This window comes from Mandrillus leucophaeus, unplaced genomic scaffold (assembly GCF_000951045.1).
Source record: "Mandrillus leucophaeus isolate KB7577 unplaced genomic scaffold, Mleu.le_1.0 Scaffold1046, whole genome shotgun sequence".
Lineage (NCBI taxonomy): Eukaryota > Metazoa > Chordata > Mammalia > Primates > Cercopithecidae > Mandrillus > Mandrillus leucophaeus.
Window position 1 is genome coordinate 948,429 of NW_012098610.1, and position 17,208 is coordinate 965,636.

At 38.1% G+C, this 17,208-nt stretch overlaps 1 protein-coding gene across 1 annotated transcript in view; it reads right to left on the reverse strand.

Annotated features, from left to right (window-relative positions):
• The window catches only part of OPHN1 (oligophrenin 1), a gene marked incomplete at its 5' end in the record, with an annotated part of 249,567 nt that extends 236,193 nt beyond the window's left edge, over positions 1–13,374 (reverse strand). Inside the window, 2 exons of the mRNA XM_011980563.1 lie at positions 9,914–10,009; positions 13,357–13,374. Coding sequence (XP_011835953.1) covers positions 9,914–10,009; positions 13,357–13,374 — 114 coding nt within the window. The remainder of the gene's footprint in view (positions 1–9,913; positions 10,010–13,356) is intronic.
• Positions 13,375–17,208: the final 3,834 nt, after the last annotated feature.

Genomic DNA, 17,208 nt, shown 5'->3' on the forward strand with positions numbered 1-17,208 from the left:
AAAAAAAAAAAAAAAAAAAAAAAAAAAAAAAAAAAAAGAAAAGAAAAGAAAAAGAAAAAAAAGACAAAAGAAAAGGGCAAAAATGAAAGGTTTGGACAAGGGTTATTTCTGACTCAAAATCTTGAGGTCCTATAAGGCCTCTTAGAGATCTATTTTTAACCAAATATCATGGATAATTAATTACAGCATCTTCTAAAAACTAACCCTGCAAACAGTTCTGTAGAATTAATGGGAAGGCAATAAAAGCTTTAGTGAGATCAGACTGTCCATTACAGAGTGTGGGAGAGAATAGTCATTAAGGAGCCAAAGTCATTAGAGTCCTTTTGCCCTCTCTTCAGGTACTAGGACTGGGGACTAAGAAAATTGGCTAAGAAATGGAAGAAAACAGCCCTGCATAACCATAACCACCAACAACACCATCATCAATAATAGCAACATGTCCTGCCACAAACACCACCACAAAGCATGGCTTAGAAAACTTACCGCAATATTCCTCAATCATGTTTAGCAGTCCAAGAATTTTCTTTTTAACAAAGATCACAGCAAGGGAACATTATCCTTGGAAAATTTTCAAAGAAGAAATTACAAAAAGTTCAGAAAAGTGAGATGGGAAAAGCAATATGGTAGATGCTTCTCAAGTGTTTTATTTTTCATCATTACAATTTTAGTGATGAGAAAACTGAGGTTTAATTTAGCAAGGTCATATAAATTATAGTGTTATGTACTGTCTTCCAAAAAATTGTAAATTTCTAATAAAAATTGACAATGTGGATCAAACAGCTTAAAATTATCTATACCCTTTTACATTGTAAATTCATATCTGGGAAACCATACCTAAAACCTAATCATGGGATAGTCATGGTGGAAAACACCTGTAATCTCAACACTTTGGGAGGCCAAGGCAGGAGGATTGCTCGAACGCCTGATGGCAACAAAGTGGGACCCCCATCTCTACAAAAAACAAACAAACAAACAAAAAGAACTAATTATGAATACATGGGGATAAACCTTTATATCCAAAGGTAGGCATTCAACATTATTACTGATGATGAATAATTGAAAACACACAAAATGCCCAATGATTGGGGAATTATTAAGTATGTCCACTTAATGAACTATTATTGAAGCTATTAAAAAGGAAATTACACAAAATTTTCTAAACATGACAAAATAGCTAGAGTGTAACACTATTTAAAAAAAAAAAGCAGAATATAAAAATCTGTACACAACAATTGTACACAAGTACAGCTATATGCAGAAAATTGTGTTTCGACCCCCAAAAAAGCCAAGAAAAAAATGCATCAAAATACTTGTGATGCTTTATGGAGTGCATACATGTGTAAATTTTAAAGTCAAAAATGAAATGATTTAAAGTTCTACTTAAAGCTGGGCATGGTGGCTCATGCCTGTAATCCCATCACTTTGGAAAGCTGAGGTGGGCAGATCGCGTGAGCTCAGGAGTTCAATACCAGTCTGGGCAACAAGATGAAATCCATCTCTACAAAAAAAGCTACAACAATTAGGGCCAGGCACTGTGGCTCATACCTGCAATCCCAGCACTTTGGGAGGCCAAGGCATGTGGATCACTTGAGGTCAGGAGTTTGAGACCAGCCTGGCCGACATGGTGAAACCCCATCTCTACCAAAAACACAAAAATTAGCCAGGGGTGGTGGTGAGCACCTGTAATTCCACCTACCCAGGAGGCTGAGGCAGGAGAATCGCTTGAATCTGGGAGGTAGAGGTTGCAGTAAACTGAGATTGTGCCTCTGCACTCCAGCCTGGGTGACAGAGCAAGACTCCATCTCAAAAAAAAAAAGCAACAAAAATTAGCCAGGTGAGGTGTGCATCCCAGCTACTCAGGAGGCTCAGATGGGAAAATCAAATGAGCCTGGGAGGTCGAGGCTGCAGTGAGCCACGATCCTGCCACTACACTCCAGCCTGGGTGACAGAGCCAGATCTTGATTTAAAAAAAAAAAAAAAAAAAAAATCTCACTTAAGCTACTTATTAGCTATGTGATCCTGGGCAAGTTTTCTTAACCTCCATTATCGTCATCCTACCTCCTTAAAATTGCTCTGAGAACTGGATAGTGTACACAAAGCAGTAGGCACACAGTAGGTACTCAGTATATGGCAGCTAATAATAATATTTTTGTTCATTTCCATATTTTTATAATAAAGTATGTTTATATTATAATGCAAAGATACCAATAAACTCAATTATTATTTTTTTTAATGAAAACTGCCTAAGATCATGTAGCCAGTAAATGAACAGGTCAGAGTCTGAACTCAGGTCCAGCCAAATCCAAGACCATGTTTCTAAATCCTACCATATCCCCATGAAGAAAAGTGAGCCAAGATATAAGGGTCGTTGCTATGGATGAAATATAGTGGCAGGAACAGGATAGAGAAGAGAGCTCAGAGTGAAAGATTACTGGAGTCCAAGAGACCTTAATGAGGGAGAAAGAGTAAATGGCAGACAGGCCTGAAGCCTGGGCCTACCAAATAATACTCCTGAGAAAATGACATTCACTTCACTAGATCTCTCAACCAATAGTCAGGAACATCTTGCAATCATTTTGTACCACTTACTTGACCCTGACTGGCACTTAACCAGCAGTCAGTCTCCAGATCAGTCAGAAGGGAAATAAGCAAAAAGGTATAAAAAGCCCATGAGAATAGGGGGCTCTTGTTCAGCAGTCTCCTCACTCTGCATGGGTGCCATCTTCTTCACTCAAATTCCCCAGTGGAACCTCAGAGGGCCTGGGAGCTTTGAAAGGACACTGCGTTGTGCCCTGCTTTGTGAATCCCGGACCACTGAGTGTGGACCTGAGACCAGGGCTCCAGGAAAGCAGCCAGTGTTAAGAAATCCCACATCCTTCTGCGTTCTGAAAAATGGCTAGACTGCAAAGACCACCTCATATATAACATCAATCTCTATCCTTCTTCATGTCTCCCATAAGACTTGCAGATGACCCCCTTATTTATCTGCCTCTACAATACCCCAATTTTCTTCCATTTCTTTGAAATGTTCCTCATTAATAAAGGTTCTCCCTATGACAATAACTTCCTTAATTGTCCGGTGCATCGTTTTGGTGCTTTTTCTTTTATCGTCTGAGTTGCATAGGAAGTACCGTGAAATCAAAAGAGATGTTCAGACTTCCCTAGCTTGCATGGGCTAAACGTTACCAATGTACATATTTCAGAAATTGAATGCTATACAGGAAGTTCTTAGAGAACGATCAATGTTCTTGCTTTCCATAGTATGTTTTATTAAGATTTCTCAATCTCTTTATTTGATATTCTTTTGGGTGGCTAGGGGTTGTTCAATCAATCCCCCCACCTCAGCCTCCTGAGTACCTGGGATTACAGGTATGCATCACTGAGCCCAGCTTTCCTTGATATGATTGATATATTCTTGGTATATTCTAACTATAAGCTTGCTATATTCATGGTATATTATGTCAGAATTATTATATCTGAAGACTTTTTTCTTCATAAAGGTTGTGTTTATCAATTTTTATAAATATAATATTCACTCTTCTTTGAAAATAGGGTTATTATGGTTACAGATTTTTTGTAAAATATTTTTTGGATTGATTTCTTTTGTTTTAAATGCCACATAAATCTCATGTATTTTTCAGTTGCATTATTCTTCTGGTAATAAAATGTCATCAAGTCTTCCACTTTTGAAAATGACCAGTAATAAGTTGGCCACTGCCATTTTAAGTATTTTCTCATTTATACATAGGTTTTTATGTTTTAATATGATGCTTCCCTGAAAGCATTTAGAATCAGCTCCTAGGCTCAAGTGATCCACTCACATTTGCCTTTCAAAGTGCTGAGATTACAGGCATAAGGCACCGTACTCAGCCCAATTATCTTCTTCTCATGTGACTTCCAGTCATGGAGAACTAAAACCTGATGGCCCAGATCCCAAAAGAGACTTCTGATTACCTTGCGTTTTCTCTTTTCCTCGAGATGTGAGAAGCCCTATGAACTCAAGCCCAATAACTTGATATAAACCTCCAAGGGCTTATCACCACAGCAGAAGGTGCATTAGGCTAGAACTTTCCCCAGAAAAACTATTGCCTGCACTAAGAAAGTCTGGCAAAATATTTGGTTCGTGCATGCCCCTATATGAATGATAAGCAATATTGTGAACGTCACCAACCGCACTGACATATAAGCTTAAGAGCTTCAAGATGTATAACCAAAAGATTTTTCCCCCACCAATCTCATGAAAATCACTGAATCTTTAGAATTCAACTCCTGGCTCTTTACTTAAATACAATCTTTTATATTAGTGATTCTTTTTTCATTTTAGCCATTCCTCTTTTAAGATGCCTAACCTCCAGGACTCTAAAACAACTGACATTTGCCACCACTTCTCAAAGGATACTTCAACTGGTTTTATAGAAAAAAAAAAAAAAAAAAGCCCTCAAGAGACTATTTCTTAGTCCCTTCTTTATCTCAAACAAGAGGTTTATGATCTTCTGTGAGTTGTTTAGCAATGAATAATATTCACATTAAACAAAAATCAGGATTGGGGGACTGACAATGTTGAACCCTCATCTCTCAGAAACCAGTAATGGGTGGCTGATGGAACTTTCTAACTAGAAGTCTGACCTTAAATCAATCTTCTTGCCCCACAAAGGTGTTTCTTCAAATATGTTAGGATAACTGGAGTGGAAATGTGATTTACAGTCTGAGATTTAGAACATCACTTTCATTCCCCCAGGCATAAACAAACGACCCACTAAAACCCAATGGGTGACATTTTCTGGAAAAGATGTAGCAAGGTAGATGCACAGAAGAAAAGAACTACGCTATCAGGGTTCACCTGATGGATGCCATGCTCCGGTGATGACAAGACTGAAATTTGAGGTTAAAATACGAGGCCCTCTGAAGATCCTCACCAAATAATCCCCAGGTACATAGGTTGCAAACTTTAAGGAGGTATATTCACTCTCAAGTGCCAGCCTGTACTTGCACAACCCTGAGAGTAAGTGCTTCCTTATATCTGAACCCTAGCCACCTGCCTTGTTTCACCTTAACCCTGGAACTGACTCAGATATCACTTCTTTGAGAAGGCTTCCTTGTTTATTCTCCCCATCATCCTGTCCCCCAACACGTATACACACCAGTCTGAATTAGGGGCTACCACGTGCTGACCTCTACCGTAGTTTTTATCGCATTGTGTTGCTATTGTCTATTTACTTATCTGCCTCCTTTAATGGACTATGAGCACCTTGAGGGAAGTAAGATGTGTGCTATGTCTCTGAATCCCTTATTTATGTCATTTAGTGGACATGCTCTACCTATTTACTAATGAATAAAAATACATATAAGGGATCCTGAGAAAAGAGTAAGCTGGCCAGGTGCAGTGGTTCATGCCTGTAATCCTAGCACTTTGTGAGGCCAGGGCAGGTGGATCACCTGAGGTCAGGAGTTCGAGGCCAGCCGGGCCAACATGGTGAAACCCAGTCTCTACTAAAAACAAAAAAGTAGCCAGGCATAGTGACACATGCCTGTAATCCCAGCTACTCGGGAGGCCAAGGCAGGAGAATCTCTTGAACCCGGGAGGCAGAGGTTGCGGTGAGTCGAGATCACGCCACTGCACTCCAGCCTGGGTGACAAGAGTGAGACTTCATCACAAAAAAAAAAAAAAAAAACAAAAGTAAGCAGATTCTCTTAAGCCTATGTGGAAAACGAGCCTCTTTCTAGTTCATGGTGCTATGGTGACATTGCAAGCCATTTGCCTATGCTAAAACCTGTATGATTGGGAAGTCCATGAGGACAAGCTTTATAGCAGATGCTCAATAAAATGTTATTGAATGAATCAATTGGGCCTTAGGAGATTCAGGTTCTAGTGGCAAATCTGGTACTATGTAGCTGTGTGGGAACTTCAACAATCACGTCCCTACCTCTGGATCTCGGTTTTCCCATCTGTTGAATTGAGGGATAAACTTGCTACTATTCTGTCTCTCTTTATCTCATTAGTTTATATAAAGTGCTTACAATGACACCTGCTATTTGGGAGCACTCTAAAAGTGTCTGCTTCTCTCGTTTAATCTACAAATCCCATTTTTCAAGCAAATTCTTACATGAAAGCCCAATATAAACTGCTGTTTCATTTGATCATGAAAGATGGGAGACACTGAAGATCCAAGGAGGACAGTTTGGAAAAGTTTGAGATCTGTCCTGGGGTTACAAAATGCTCGCTGATGTTATAAAGACTATGTAAAAATCAAGGCCCTGGGCTCTGCTATAGAGATTCTGATTCTTTAGGTATAAGGTAGGTCCTGTGACGGGATAAAAAAGATCCTGAGGTGACTAGGATATGAAGTTATATGAGAAATAATGAACTAAATACTATTTAAGGTCCCTGCCAACACGGACATTTTACAATCCTACATTTTCCTTTGGTTAATTTGGGAAATATATAATTTCAAACCAACACTGTTTTCCACAAATTACTTTCTACAATGTTCCTAGTAGAGTCAATAACAATGCATTATTGAGCACCAGCTATATGCCAGACACTGAGCTAAATGATTTACAGACACTCTCTGATATAAGTATTATCTGATTTGCTCCTCATGACCTTGTGAGGTGGATTAATACTCCCCCACTATACTGATGAGGGAAACAGATGCTCAACAAGCTCAATTAATGTTGCCAAGATCCCATAGCTAACAAATAAAACTCAAATCTAAGGAGACCCAAGACTTCTTAGACACCTGGGATTTCCTTTGGTTACAGAGACATAGAGGTAAAGACAAGGCAATGCCAATTGAAGGCATAGATATCTAACTCTAAAGCAGTGAAAGAAGTCATGGTCAGATCAATGACACACGGCCTCCCACTTGTCCCTGTTAGACATAAACTATTCACGGTAAGTCAGAGAGCAGATCATCAGGGGCAGGAACTCTTCAGAATCCTCAGGCTTTCTCCATGAGCTCTAGGAAGCACTGTCATTTCTGCTAAATAACGAGTACCTACAATGAGGTCAATGCTACTGAGTGACCTTTTGGAGCCAATAATGAAAAATTTTTAATGAGAAGGCCCTCTGCACAAATAATGTGAAATCCAAAAGGGTATCACAATTCCATCCAAAGTGGTTTTAAGCAATTTTTTTTCCAGTGAAACAAGATGTGTTGACTCAGGGCCAGCAGTATTGGCAATAGGAGGGCATGGCACATTCTGCATTCTCAGCTTCCAAAGCAACTGCTCTTTCCTAACAATAGCCTCCCAGTAAGGTCCCCAAGACTTTTTCTCAAAGCCTCCAGAGAGCCTCAGCCTCAGCTGTTTGAGTACTGGCTCTTCCTCTCACTACCACCACAATTCCCAGCTTTCGAAATAAGATTCAACGAGGACAATGACCATGACAGGCCAATGAATTTTCAAAACCTCTCTTAAGTCCTCAATAACGAAAGTCAGTTCATTAAGTCAGCATCCCTAAAAGCAGTGGTCAAATGATAAGTAGGAGCTTCTGAAATTGGCAGGCAAATTATCACTGAGTTAAAGAGTTATTATAAATCATACATTAAGCAGCAAAAAGGTCGGGCACTGTGGCTCATGCCTGTAATCTCAACACTTTGGAGGCCAAGGTGGGTTGGATCACTTGAGGTCAGGTGTTTGAGATCAGCCTGGCCAACATGATGAAACCATGTCTCTATTAAAAATACAAGAGTTAGCCAGGCATGGTGGCGAGTGCTTGTAATCAGAGCTACTCGGGAGGCTCAGGCAGGAGAATCAGTTGAACTCAGGAGGCAGAGGCTGCAGTGAGCCCACTGATCTCCAGCCTGGGGGACAGAGCGAGACTCCATCTAAAAAAAAAAAAAAAGACCGAGTGTGGTGGCTGATGCCTGTAATCACAGAGCTTTGGGAGACCAAGGTGGTGGGAGGATAGCTTGAGCCCAGGAGTTCAAGACCAGTCTGGGTAAACAGAGCAAGACCCTGTCTTTCTTTCTTTTTTAAAAAAGCAGCAAAGATGTCATAATCAGCAGCTCTGATGGAGTCCCACAGACCCCCACAGGAACCTGGCATCACCAAGGAGTCATTTTTCTTTTGTTTATAAGTCATTATGCTCAGGCTCACACACCTTTTTTTCTGCATAGCACTCATTGACATTTGCAGTGAGGTTCATGGGGTTAAGAGAATTAAGGCTCAAAGTTCAACATAAAGGAAGACATGAGAAAAGTCTCAGATCTGTTGGTGGCTTTGGTATAAATGGGCACCTGTTCAAAATCAGACCCTCATACCAGAAAAAGGAACCATTTATGTAATTTCATGTACCATGTATCTCCCAATCTTCCAATTGATAGGCAAGTAGCAGTTATTTTTAAAAAGAAGTACAAAATTATCTTACATTAATAATAATGTTGAAATACTTAACGTTCATTTAAACACTGTGCACACTCGGCATTATCTCATCCCCATTTTACAAGATAAGAAAAATTAACACTTAGAGAGGTGAAGTTACTTGCCAAGGTTACAGAGCTATTAAGATGTAGAGGTAGAGTTCAAACTTGGGTTACTTGATTCCAGAGTCCATAATGTTAACTTTTAAATAAGTCATGCACTTGGACCTGGATAGACTTACTGAAGTAAAATAAAATGGAGTGAATAAGAAAATAATACAAATACAAATATCTGACTCACTAGTTACACAGTCACATTTAACCAGAACGGTCATCAATCTAAATCTAAAAAATGTTCACTGAAATATTACTTATAATAGTAAAAAATCGAAATAAGCTATATTTCCAAGAATAGCTAAATATTAAATGAAGTATAGCTCTCGTAATAATGAAATTTGAATGTATCCATTATTCATTTACCAACATTTCACTGAACATCTACTATATGTCAGGCACTCCTTTATGTGCTGGGAAAACACATAAATGTTTTTCCCATAATGGTCACTAACTACTCAGTGCTACTCTTGTGCCACAAAATACCCATAGAAAATGCTTAATAAATGAATATGGGTATATTCCAATAATGTGCTGGGAAAACACATAAATGTTTTTCCCATAATGGTCACTAACTACTCAGTGCTACTCTTGTGCCACAAAATACCCATAGAAAATGCTTAATAAATGAATATGGGTATATTCCAATAATGTGCTAGGAAAACACATAAATGTTTTTCACATAATGGTCACTGACTACTCAGTGCTACTCTTGTGCCACAAAATACCCATAGAAAATGCTTAATAAATGAATATGGGTATATTCCAATAAAACTTTATTTACAAAAGCAGGTGGTGAGCTGGAATGGGCCCAGGGGTTTGTTAACCACTCCTCTTTACCGTCATAACAAATAATACAAACTTCTTTTGACTTCTACTATATAACCTCCTCTTTTTAACATCTTTGATAGATATTAACCCCATTTTAAAGAGGATAAGATGAGACTCAGAGAGAGAAATATCTTGTCCAAGATTATACAACTAAAAGAGTGAGTTTTTAAATCCAGTTCCCAAGAGAGATGCCAAGCAACCTGTTCCTGACAAGTTGTAGACATACAAATGCTAATTAAACACTTTCTAGGGAAATTTGTTCCTTAGAAGAATCTAACTCTGACCATTTTGGGAAATAAACCCAAAAAATCCCCTTTTAATATATTCTTTAGGAAAATATGCTTTAAAGAAAAGGTCGCTTACAGACGGTCTGAGTCAAAAACTTCAGTAGAAGTTTAAGGGTATCTTTTGATTGCTATCGTGTGAAGGGGAAATGGGACTGGCAGGGAAAGTTTCCTTATCCTTCCTAATCAACCTCCCAGGGCCTTGGCATTGGATCACAGTGGATGAACATGTCCAAGTGCTCTGTATCCACAAATCAAAAAGACTACATGGTCTCAGGGTTGCCTCAACAGGTATATGACCATATGTAGCTGAAGACTTACCGATGTTAATTTCATCATCAGTCAGAGTGTCTCCAATGAAATCAAACTGAAATGACTGCAGCGTCTGGGAAAATTTCTGAACAGCAGAGGAATAATCTGCAAAGGAAGGGTAACAAGAAAAATGGTCAATAATGCTATGCTTTGATCTATTTCCTCATCTCTGTAAGAGCAGATAAAAGAAAACCAAAGGTAAGTGCTCTGAGCAGGTTGCAACTAGCATTTAATGAAATAAAACAAAAGATTAGATATGCAGTAGAAGAAAGTTTGAACAACTAAAATCACAAGAAGAAAGGATGGGGTATCTCAGTAAAGTCCTTAAAAGTTATGGGACATGTTTTTTATCCTCAACACCTCTCCTCTTTGACCTGCTCTACTCAAAGCATGGAAGACATGAAACTACTTAGTTATACTCTTAGGAGGGTCTCCTTACACATTTCCTAAACCCCTATTATGGGCAATACACTAGAAGCTTTCCATTTTATACATGAGGAGTTCAAAGTCCCAGAGCTGAGTGGCAAAGCTGGAAAGAGAAGCCAAGTGGTCTGTCTGCTTCTCCAGAGTCCTATCCATGATGATACAGATACCACCTGGACATTTTATATGTTAACCAGATGACAGCCTGTGTTAGGATGCTATCTGGAAGACGAAGAGACTTAACTTATTCACAGAGTATTTATAAAGAGACCTAACCTAAGAAAGCAATGAATGAAAACAATCAGGGGGACATGGCCAAACAAATGCTTTTATTTTTGGTCAATGATTTTGAATTTTAGAATATATTTTAGTGTATAAGTTGATATAAAATTAAATCATGTTTAGCTATACTTTTGAGAAGTTATCTTTATTGAGACGTTTTAAATATGTCTCCACCAAAAGGTCCAACCCAAATTTTGACCCTTGTTGCACTCCAAGAGTGGTTCTAAGGCCAGCAGCATCATCACCTGGGAGGTGGAAGGAAATGCATATTGCCAAGCCCTACCCTAGACTTAATAAATTAGAAATTACACTTTTACACAATCCCCAGGGCATTCATATACTCTTTAACTTTGAGGCGCACTGATATTACCAACTAAGCCAACCTGTTAGACCATATTCTAGGAAAGCTTAAGCTTGTTGCTGATTTTTGGCTCCCTTTTCCGATTTCTTCTTTCTCTCCCTAGTATAATCACCCTTCTCATTCTGAGTTTTCAAACCTATCATATGCATGGACTTACTGAGCCTGAGTATTTGCTCTCAGACCAAGGAAAATGGAGACAAAGCAACCAATCACGCTGAGTCCTTTTAATGAAAAGCTGTCATAGTTAAGCAAAAATACAATACAATAAGTTCAAGCATTTGGCTAAATTATATGCCAAAAATTTTATTAGCATTTTATCTTTGTCTTATTTTCAGAAATACTTATTTTCAGAATTTTAAGTCTTAATTTTTTGAACAAATCACTGAAAATAGTAATAATAACAATATTGACATTTTTACACAGACCAGGTTACCATGGCTTCTCACAATTTTGACAACCTAGAATCACATTTTCCACTACAAATCTAAGCCACATGAATGTGACAAGTGCATGCACACCCTTCAAATCCTTTCACAGTACATCAGCAACGAGAACACAAAACTGGCTCCATATCTGGAAAACAATTGATTTTTTTCTGCTTTCCTTGGCTAGTAGTAAAAAAGGGCAGGCCCAGAATTCCCCATCTGCTCTCTGTTATGCTCAGGGAAATTAAATAAAAACATTTATTGTGTTGCTCTTCCACACCTACTAGTATTTCCTAAATATTATTTGAGCCAAGGAAGGAACAGTTATTAATTATTCCTCTTCTTAAAATTATCTCAAAATTTCAGAAACCACAAATACTACAATGTTCAACATTTATAGTATTTTGAAAATAAAGGCATGGAATAAGGAAGAAGTTGCATCTAGTCTCCCTTTTCATTATTTGTACCTATCTCTTCTTTTCTCCAGACTCTGGGCCTTTAAAACACTATATCTACAAAAGGCCTTGAAATTTTATGAGAAACTTTCCACAAACATTTCCATTTACTGTTCCCAACTACATAAAAGTAGGAAATACTGTCCTCACTTTAGAATCAAATGAACAAATGAAATAATGCACACAAATTCCATTCAAAAATATGAACAAGCAGCCGGGTGTGGTGGCTCACGCCTGTAATCCTAGTACTTTGGGATGCTGAGGCAGGCAGATCACCTGAGGTCAGGAGTTTGAGACCAGCCTGGCCAACTTGGTGAAATCCCATCTTTACTAAAAATACAAAAATTAGCCAGGTGTGGTGGCGGGTGCCTGTAGTCCCATCTACTTGGGGGTTGAGACAGGAGAATCACTTGAACCTGGGAGGTGGAGGTTGCAGTGAGCCGAGATCACGTCACTGAACTCCAGCCTGGGAGCCTAGGTGCCAGAGCAAGACTCCATCTCAAAAAAAAAAAAAAAAAAAAAGAACAAGCACAAATTCACAGCTCTTCTTGAAACAAGTTCCAGGTTCCCATGTATTTGTCCCTTGTGCTGAGAAAAGTCCTGGAAAAGACTCATGTATTTCAGATAAATAAGTGAAGTGGATGACTTCTAGACTACAAAAAATCCATACATAACCTAGAAATGCTTGTCATGTGTGACACATTCAATTCCTTATCATCTTAAAATTCACTACATCACTCCAAACAATGTGAACTCATCATTTTATCCTCCCCATCCCCGTCCACTCTGCCACTGTGTCAATATTTTTCAGTCCAGCTTTCAGGGTCCTCTCTCCATTACCTTACTTATGTATGTGTCTTCCACAATTTCTTCACTTCACCTTTCCCTTACACATTATAGAATGTAGTTGGATAGTGCTTTTTAGGCACTTTGAACTTTAAGGGAATGATGTAGAATATGAACAAGATTAATTAATTAGTGTAGACACCTGTTTTTCATCACGATACTTTTCGAGAGTTTCATGAAAATAGAATCATACAAAATAGACTCATTTAGGTCTGCACAATGTTTTAAAATTCATCCATGTTATTGCTTGTATCAGTAATTTACTGTTTTTGTTGCTAAGTAACACTCCATTATGTAAATATACCACAATGTGTTTATTTATCATTTCTTCATGGACATCAGTGTTTATTCCAGTTTTTAACCATTGTGAATAAAGTTTCGATGAAAATTCATGCACAAGCCTCTTCAGGACATACGTTTTCATTTCTCCAATGCATGGGTTACATGGTAAATTGGTAAGTATACATAACCAGAGTGCCACATTTAGCTAAAAAGAAATCAAGAGCCAGGTGCGGTGGCTCATGCCTGTAATCCAAGCACTTTGGGAGGCCAACGCGGGCAGATTACTTGAGGTCAGGAGTTCGAGACCAGCCTGGCCAACATGGTGAAACCCCATCTCTACTAAAAATACAAAAATTAGCCAGGCATGGTGTCATGCACCTGTAGTCCCAGCTACTTGGGAGGCTGAAGCAGGAGAATCGCTTGAACCCGGGAAGCAGAGATTGCAGTGAGCCGAGATCCTGCCACTGCACTCCAGCCTGGGCAACAGAGAGAGACTCTGTCTCAAAAAAAAGAAAAAAGAAAAAGAAAGAAAGAAAGAAAAGAAATTTTAAAAGCAATCACAGTGGGTTGCAGTGGCTCATGCCTTTAATCTCAAAGCATTGGGAGGCCAAGGCAGGAGGATTTCTTGAGGTCAGGAGTTTGAGATCAGCCTGTGCAATATAGTGAGACCCTGTCTTCACACACACAAAAAATTCTTTAAATGAGCTATGCGTGGTGGTGCGAGCCTGTAGTCCTAGCTACTTGAGAGGCTGAGGCGAGAGGATTGATTGAGCCCAGGAGTTCAAGGCTACATTGAGCTATGATCATGCTATTGCACTCCTGCCTGGGTGAAAGTGAGACCCTGTATCTTAAAAATATAAAAATTTTTAAAAAGAAAGCCATCACATTTGCAATAGCTACAAAAAAATAAAATACCTAGGAATAAATTTAACCAAGGAAGTAAAAGATCTACACATGGAAAACTATAAAACACTGAAGAAGGAAAGTGAATAGGATGCACAAAAATAAGGAAAAGATATCCCATGTTCAAGAATTTTAGAAGTTAATATTGTTAAAATGAACATACTACCCAAAACAATCTATACTTCAGTACAATCTCTAGTAAAATGCAACGGGCATTCTTCACAGAAATATCAAAACAAATGCTACAATTTCTCTGGAATCACAAAAGACCCCAAAAGCAGTATATCAAAGAGATATCTACATCATTTTTATTGCAGTACCTATTTACAATGCCAAAATATGGAATCAACCTCAGTGTTCATCAATATATAAATGAATAAAGAAAATGGGTCATGCGCAGTGGCTCACGCCTGTAATCCCAGCACTTTGGGAGGCCAAGGCGGGTGGATCACTTAAGGTCAGGAGTTTGAGACCAGCCTGACCAACATGGTAAAACTCCATCTCTACTAAAAAAATACAAAATTAGCTAGGTGTGATGGTGCTTGCCTGTAATCCCAGCTACTTGAGAGGCTGAGAATGTGTGGTTTAGTTTCAAGAATCACTTGAACACAGTAGACAGAGGTTGCAGTGAGCCGAGATCACACCATTGCACTCTAGCCTGAACAACAAAAGTGAAACTTCATCTCAAAAAAAGAAAGAAAGAAAGAAAGAAAGAAAGAAAGAAAGAAAGAAAGAAAGAAAGAAAGAAAGAAAGAAAGAAAGAAAGAAAGAAAAAATGTAATATATATACACAGTGAAATACCATTCAGCAATTAAAAAGCATGAATCCTGGCATTCATGGCAACATGGATGAGCCTTGAAAACATTATGTTAACTAAAATAAGCCAGGGACAAGAAAGATAAATACCACATGCTCTTACTCATATGTGGGAGCTAAAAAAGCTGATCTCATAGAAGTAGAGAATAGAGTAGTGGTTACTAGAGGCTTGGAAGGGTAGGGAGGAGCAGGGGATAAAGAGGAGTTGGTTAGGCCTGTCTCAAAGAAACAAAGAAGAGTTGGTTAATGTATACAAAATTATGGCTAGATAGAAGAAAAAGTTCCACTTTCTATTGCAATGCAGTGTGACTATAGTTAACAATATTTTATTGTATATATTCAAATAGTTATAAAATAGGATTTTGAATGTTCTCCAGACAAAGAAATGATAAATATTTTAGGTCATGCTAATTACTCTGATTTGATCATTACACATTATATACATGTATTGAAATATCCCACTGCATCCCATAAATATGTACAAATATGTATCAAATAAAAATATTTTTATCAATCCTTTATAAAATAAATGACTTTTTTTTTCAAACGTGATTATACCATTTTGCATTCTGCAGTAGAATTTCAGATGATCCACATACTTGCCAACACCTGGTTATTATTTATTTATTTATTTTCATTTTAGTCATTCTAATGGGTGTGTAATAGAATCTCACTAGTTTTAATTTGCATTTTCCTGGTGATTAATGATATGAATGTCTTATATATTTATTGAGCATTTGCATATCTTTTTTCCAAGAAGGGTCTATTCAAATCTCTTGCCCATTTTATAACTGAGTTGTCTTATTACTAAACTATAAGATTTCTTTATATATTCTGGAAACGAGTCTTTTGCCAGATAAATGTATAGCAAATATTCTTTAAATTAACAAAGGGCTTAGCAATCTGAATACTCTTTATTTAATTTTAAAAAGACTGAATCTCTATAAGAACAGTGATCTTTTTGGTATATTAAGGTAGCCTAATCAAAGCACCATCTCCATCTCTGCAGTAACACTGACAACCCACAGTCACAAAGCTACAACAGCTGTGAAAATCAACAGCTTAGCAGCCACTAGAGAAGGCAGAATGTGGTTGAAGTTTCACAAGGCCCTACCCCCAGAAAATTGCCATCCAGTTTAATATGTCCTATAAGCTCTATACTCAAAATCTGTCTTAGTTTGTTCTGACTTAAAGTTCATTCTGTGAAAATAACACCACTATTGGGGAATTTGTCAAAAATAATCATCTCAAATAGTTTAAGATTATGGTGACCTGAAGCAGTGTGACAAGCTGAAATTAACAGGAGGCTGACCAAAACACTTGGTAAAACAAAAATAATTAATTAAATAAAATCGAAGAACACCCTAGGCTTGGTGGCTCATTCCTATAATCCCAGCACTTTGGGAGACTGAGGCTGGAGGATGACTTGAGTCCAAGAGTTCGAGACTAGCCTGAGCAACATAGTGAGACCCCATCTCTAGAAAAAATAAAAATAAAAAATAGCCAGGTGAGGTAGTGTATGCCTGCGGTCAAAGCTACTCAGGAGGTTGAAGTGGCAAGATTGCTTGAGCCCAAGAGGTCGAGGCTGTAGTGAGTAGTGATCACACCTGCACTGCAGTCTGAGTAACAGAGAGAGACCCTATCTCAAAATAATAACCATAATAATTTTTTAATGGACAATGACATGCCCATGGGGGCTTTGAAAAGTTGCAATGTAAAATCTAGAAAGACATGGGTCATAAAAAAGGATATGTGCATGTCCCAGGCTATGCATAGGCCTATGAAAGACTTAAGAAGTTCCTAATCTCTCACCTCTTGCTTAGCCTTGAGGTTCTGCACAAGCAGGAAGAGAAAGATAAGGCATAATGGTCATCTGCCTAGATGAATGTTGTTGAAAGCATATCCCAATTCACACAATGACCAGCAGCAAAAGCTCAAGGCTTATTGGTTCAAAGTATTTAAATTAAATTATTGTTCAATCATTAGCTGCCCACTAAGCAAACCTACCAGAGGCTTCAGTGGTTTCTAACAAAGAATACACACTTTATATAATTAGTCCAAAAAGTCAATAAATAAGCAAACTATAACAAACAATCACCCTGGGGAACGGAAAATATCTAATTTCCAGAGTTGTCACATGATTTTATATGTTCACTTTTCAACAAAAAATTATGAGACAGACTAAGACACAGGAAACAATAATCCATGCTCAAGGGGATACCATGCCTAAGAACTAAGGAAAGACTGAGAACAATGTCTCACCAAAGAGAAAATATCAATAAAATAACAATTTTAAAAGAACCAATTAAAACATACAGATAGTGAGGGAGCTGCTGAATAAATTCTTCCACTGTTCAGTCTCCAGCTGGATAGTTCTCAGTAATATTTCATAAGGCTCTTCAGAGGCTACAGCAGGATTAAACCAGTTGTCTGAGCATTGGCCAACTCAATAATGCATCCAAATATTGGCTTTTCCTCCTTTCCCATTTCACTGCTTTTTCACTCCCTGC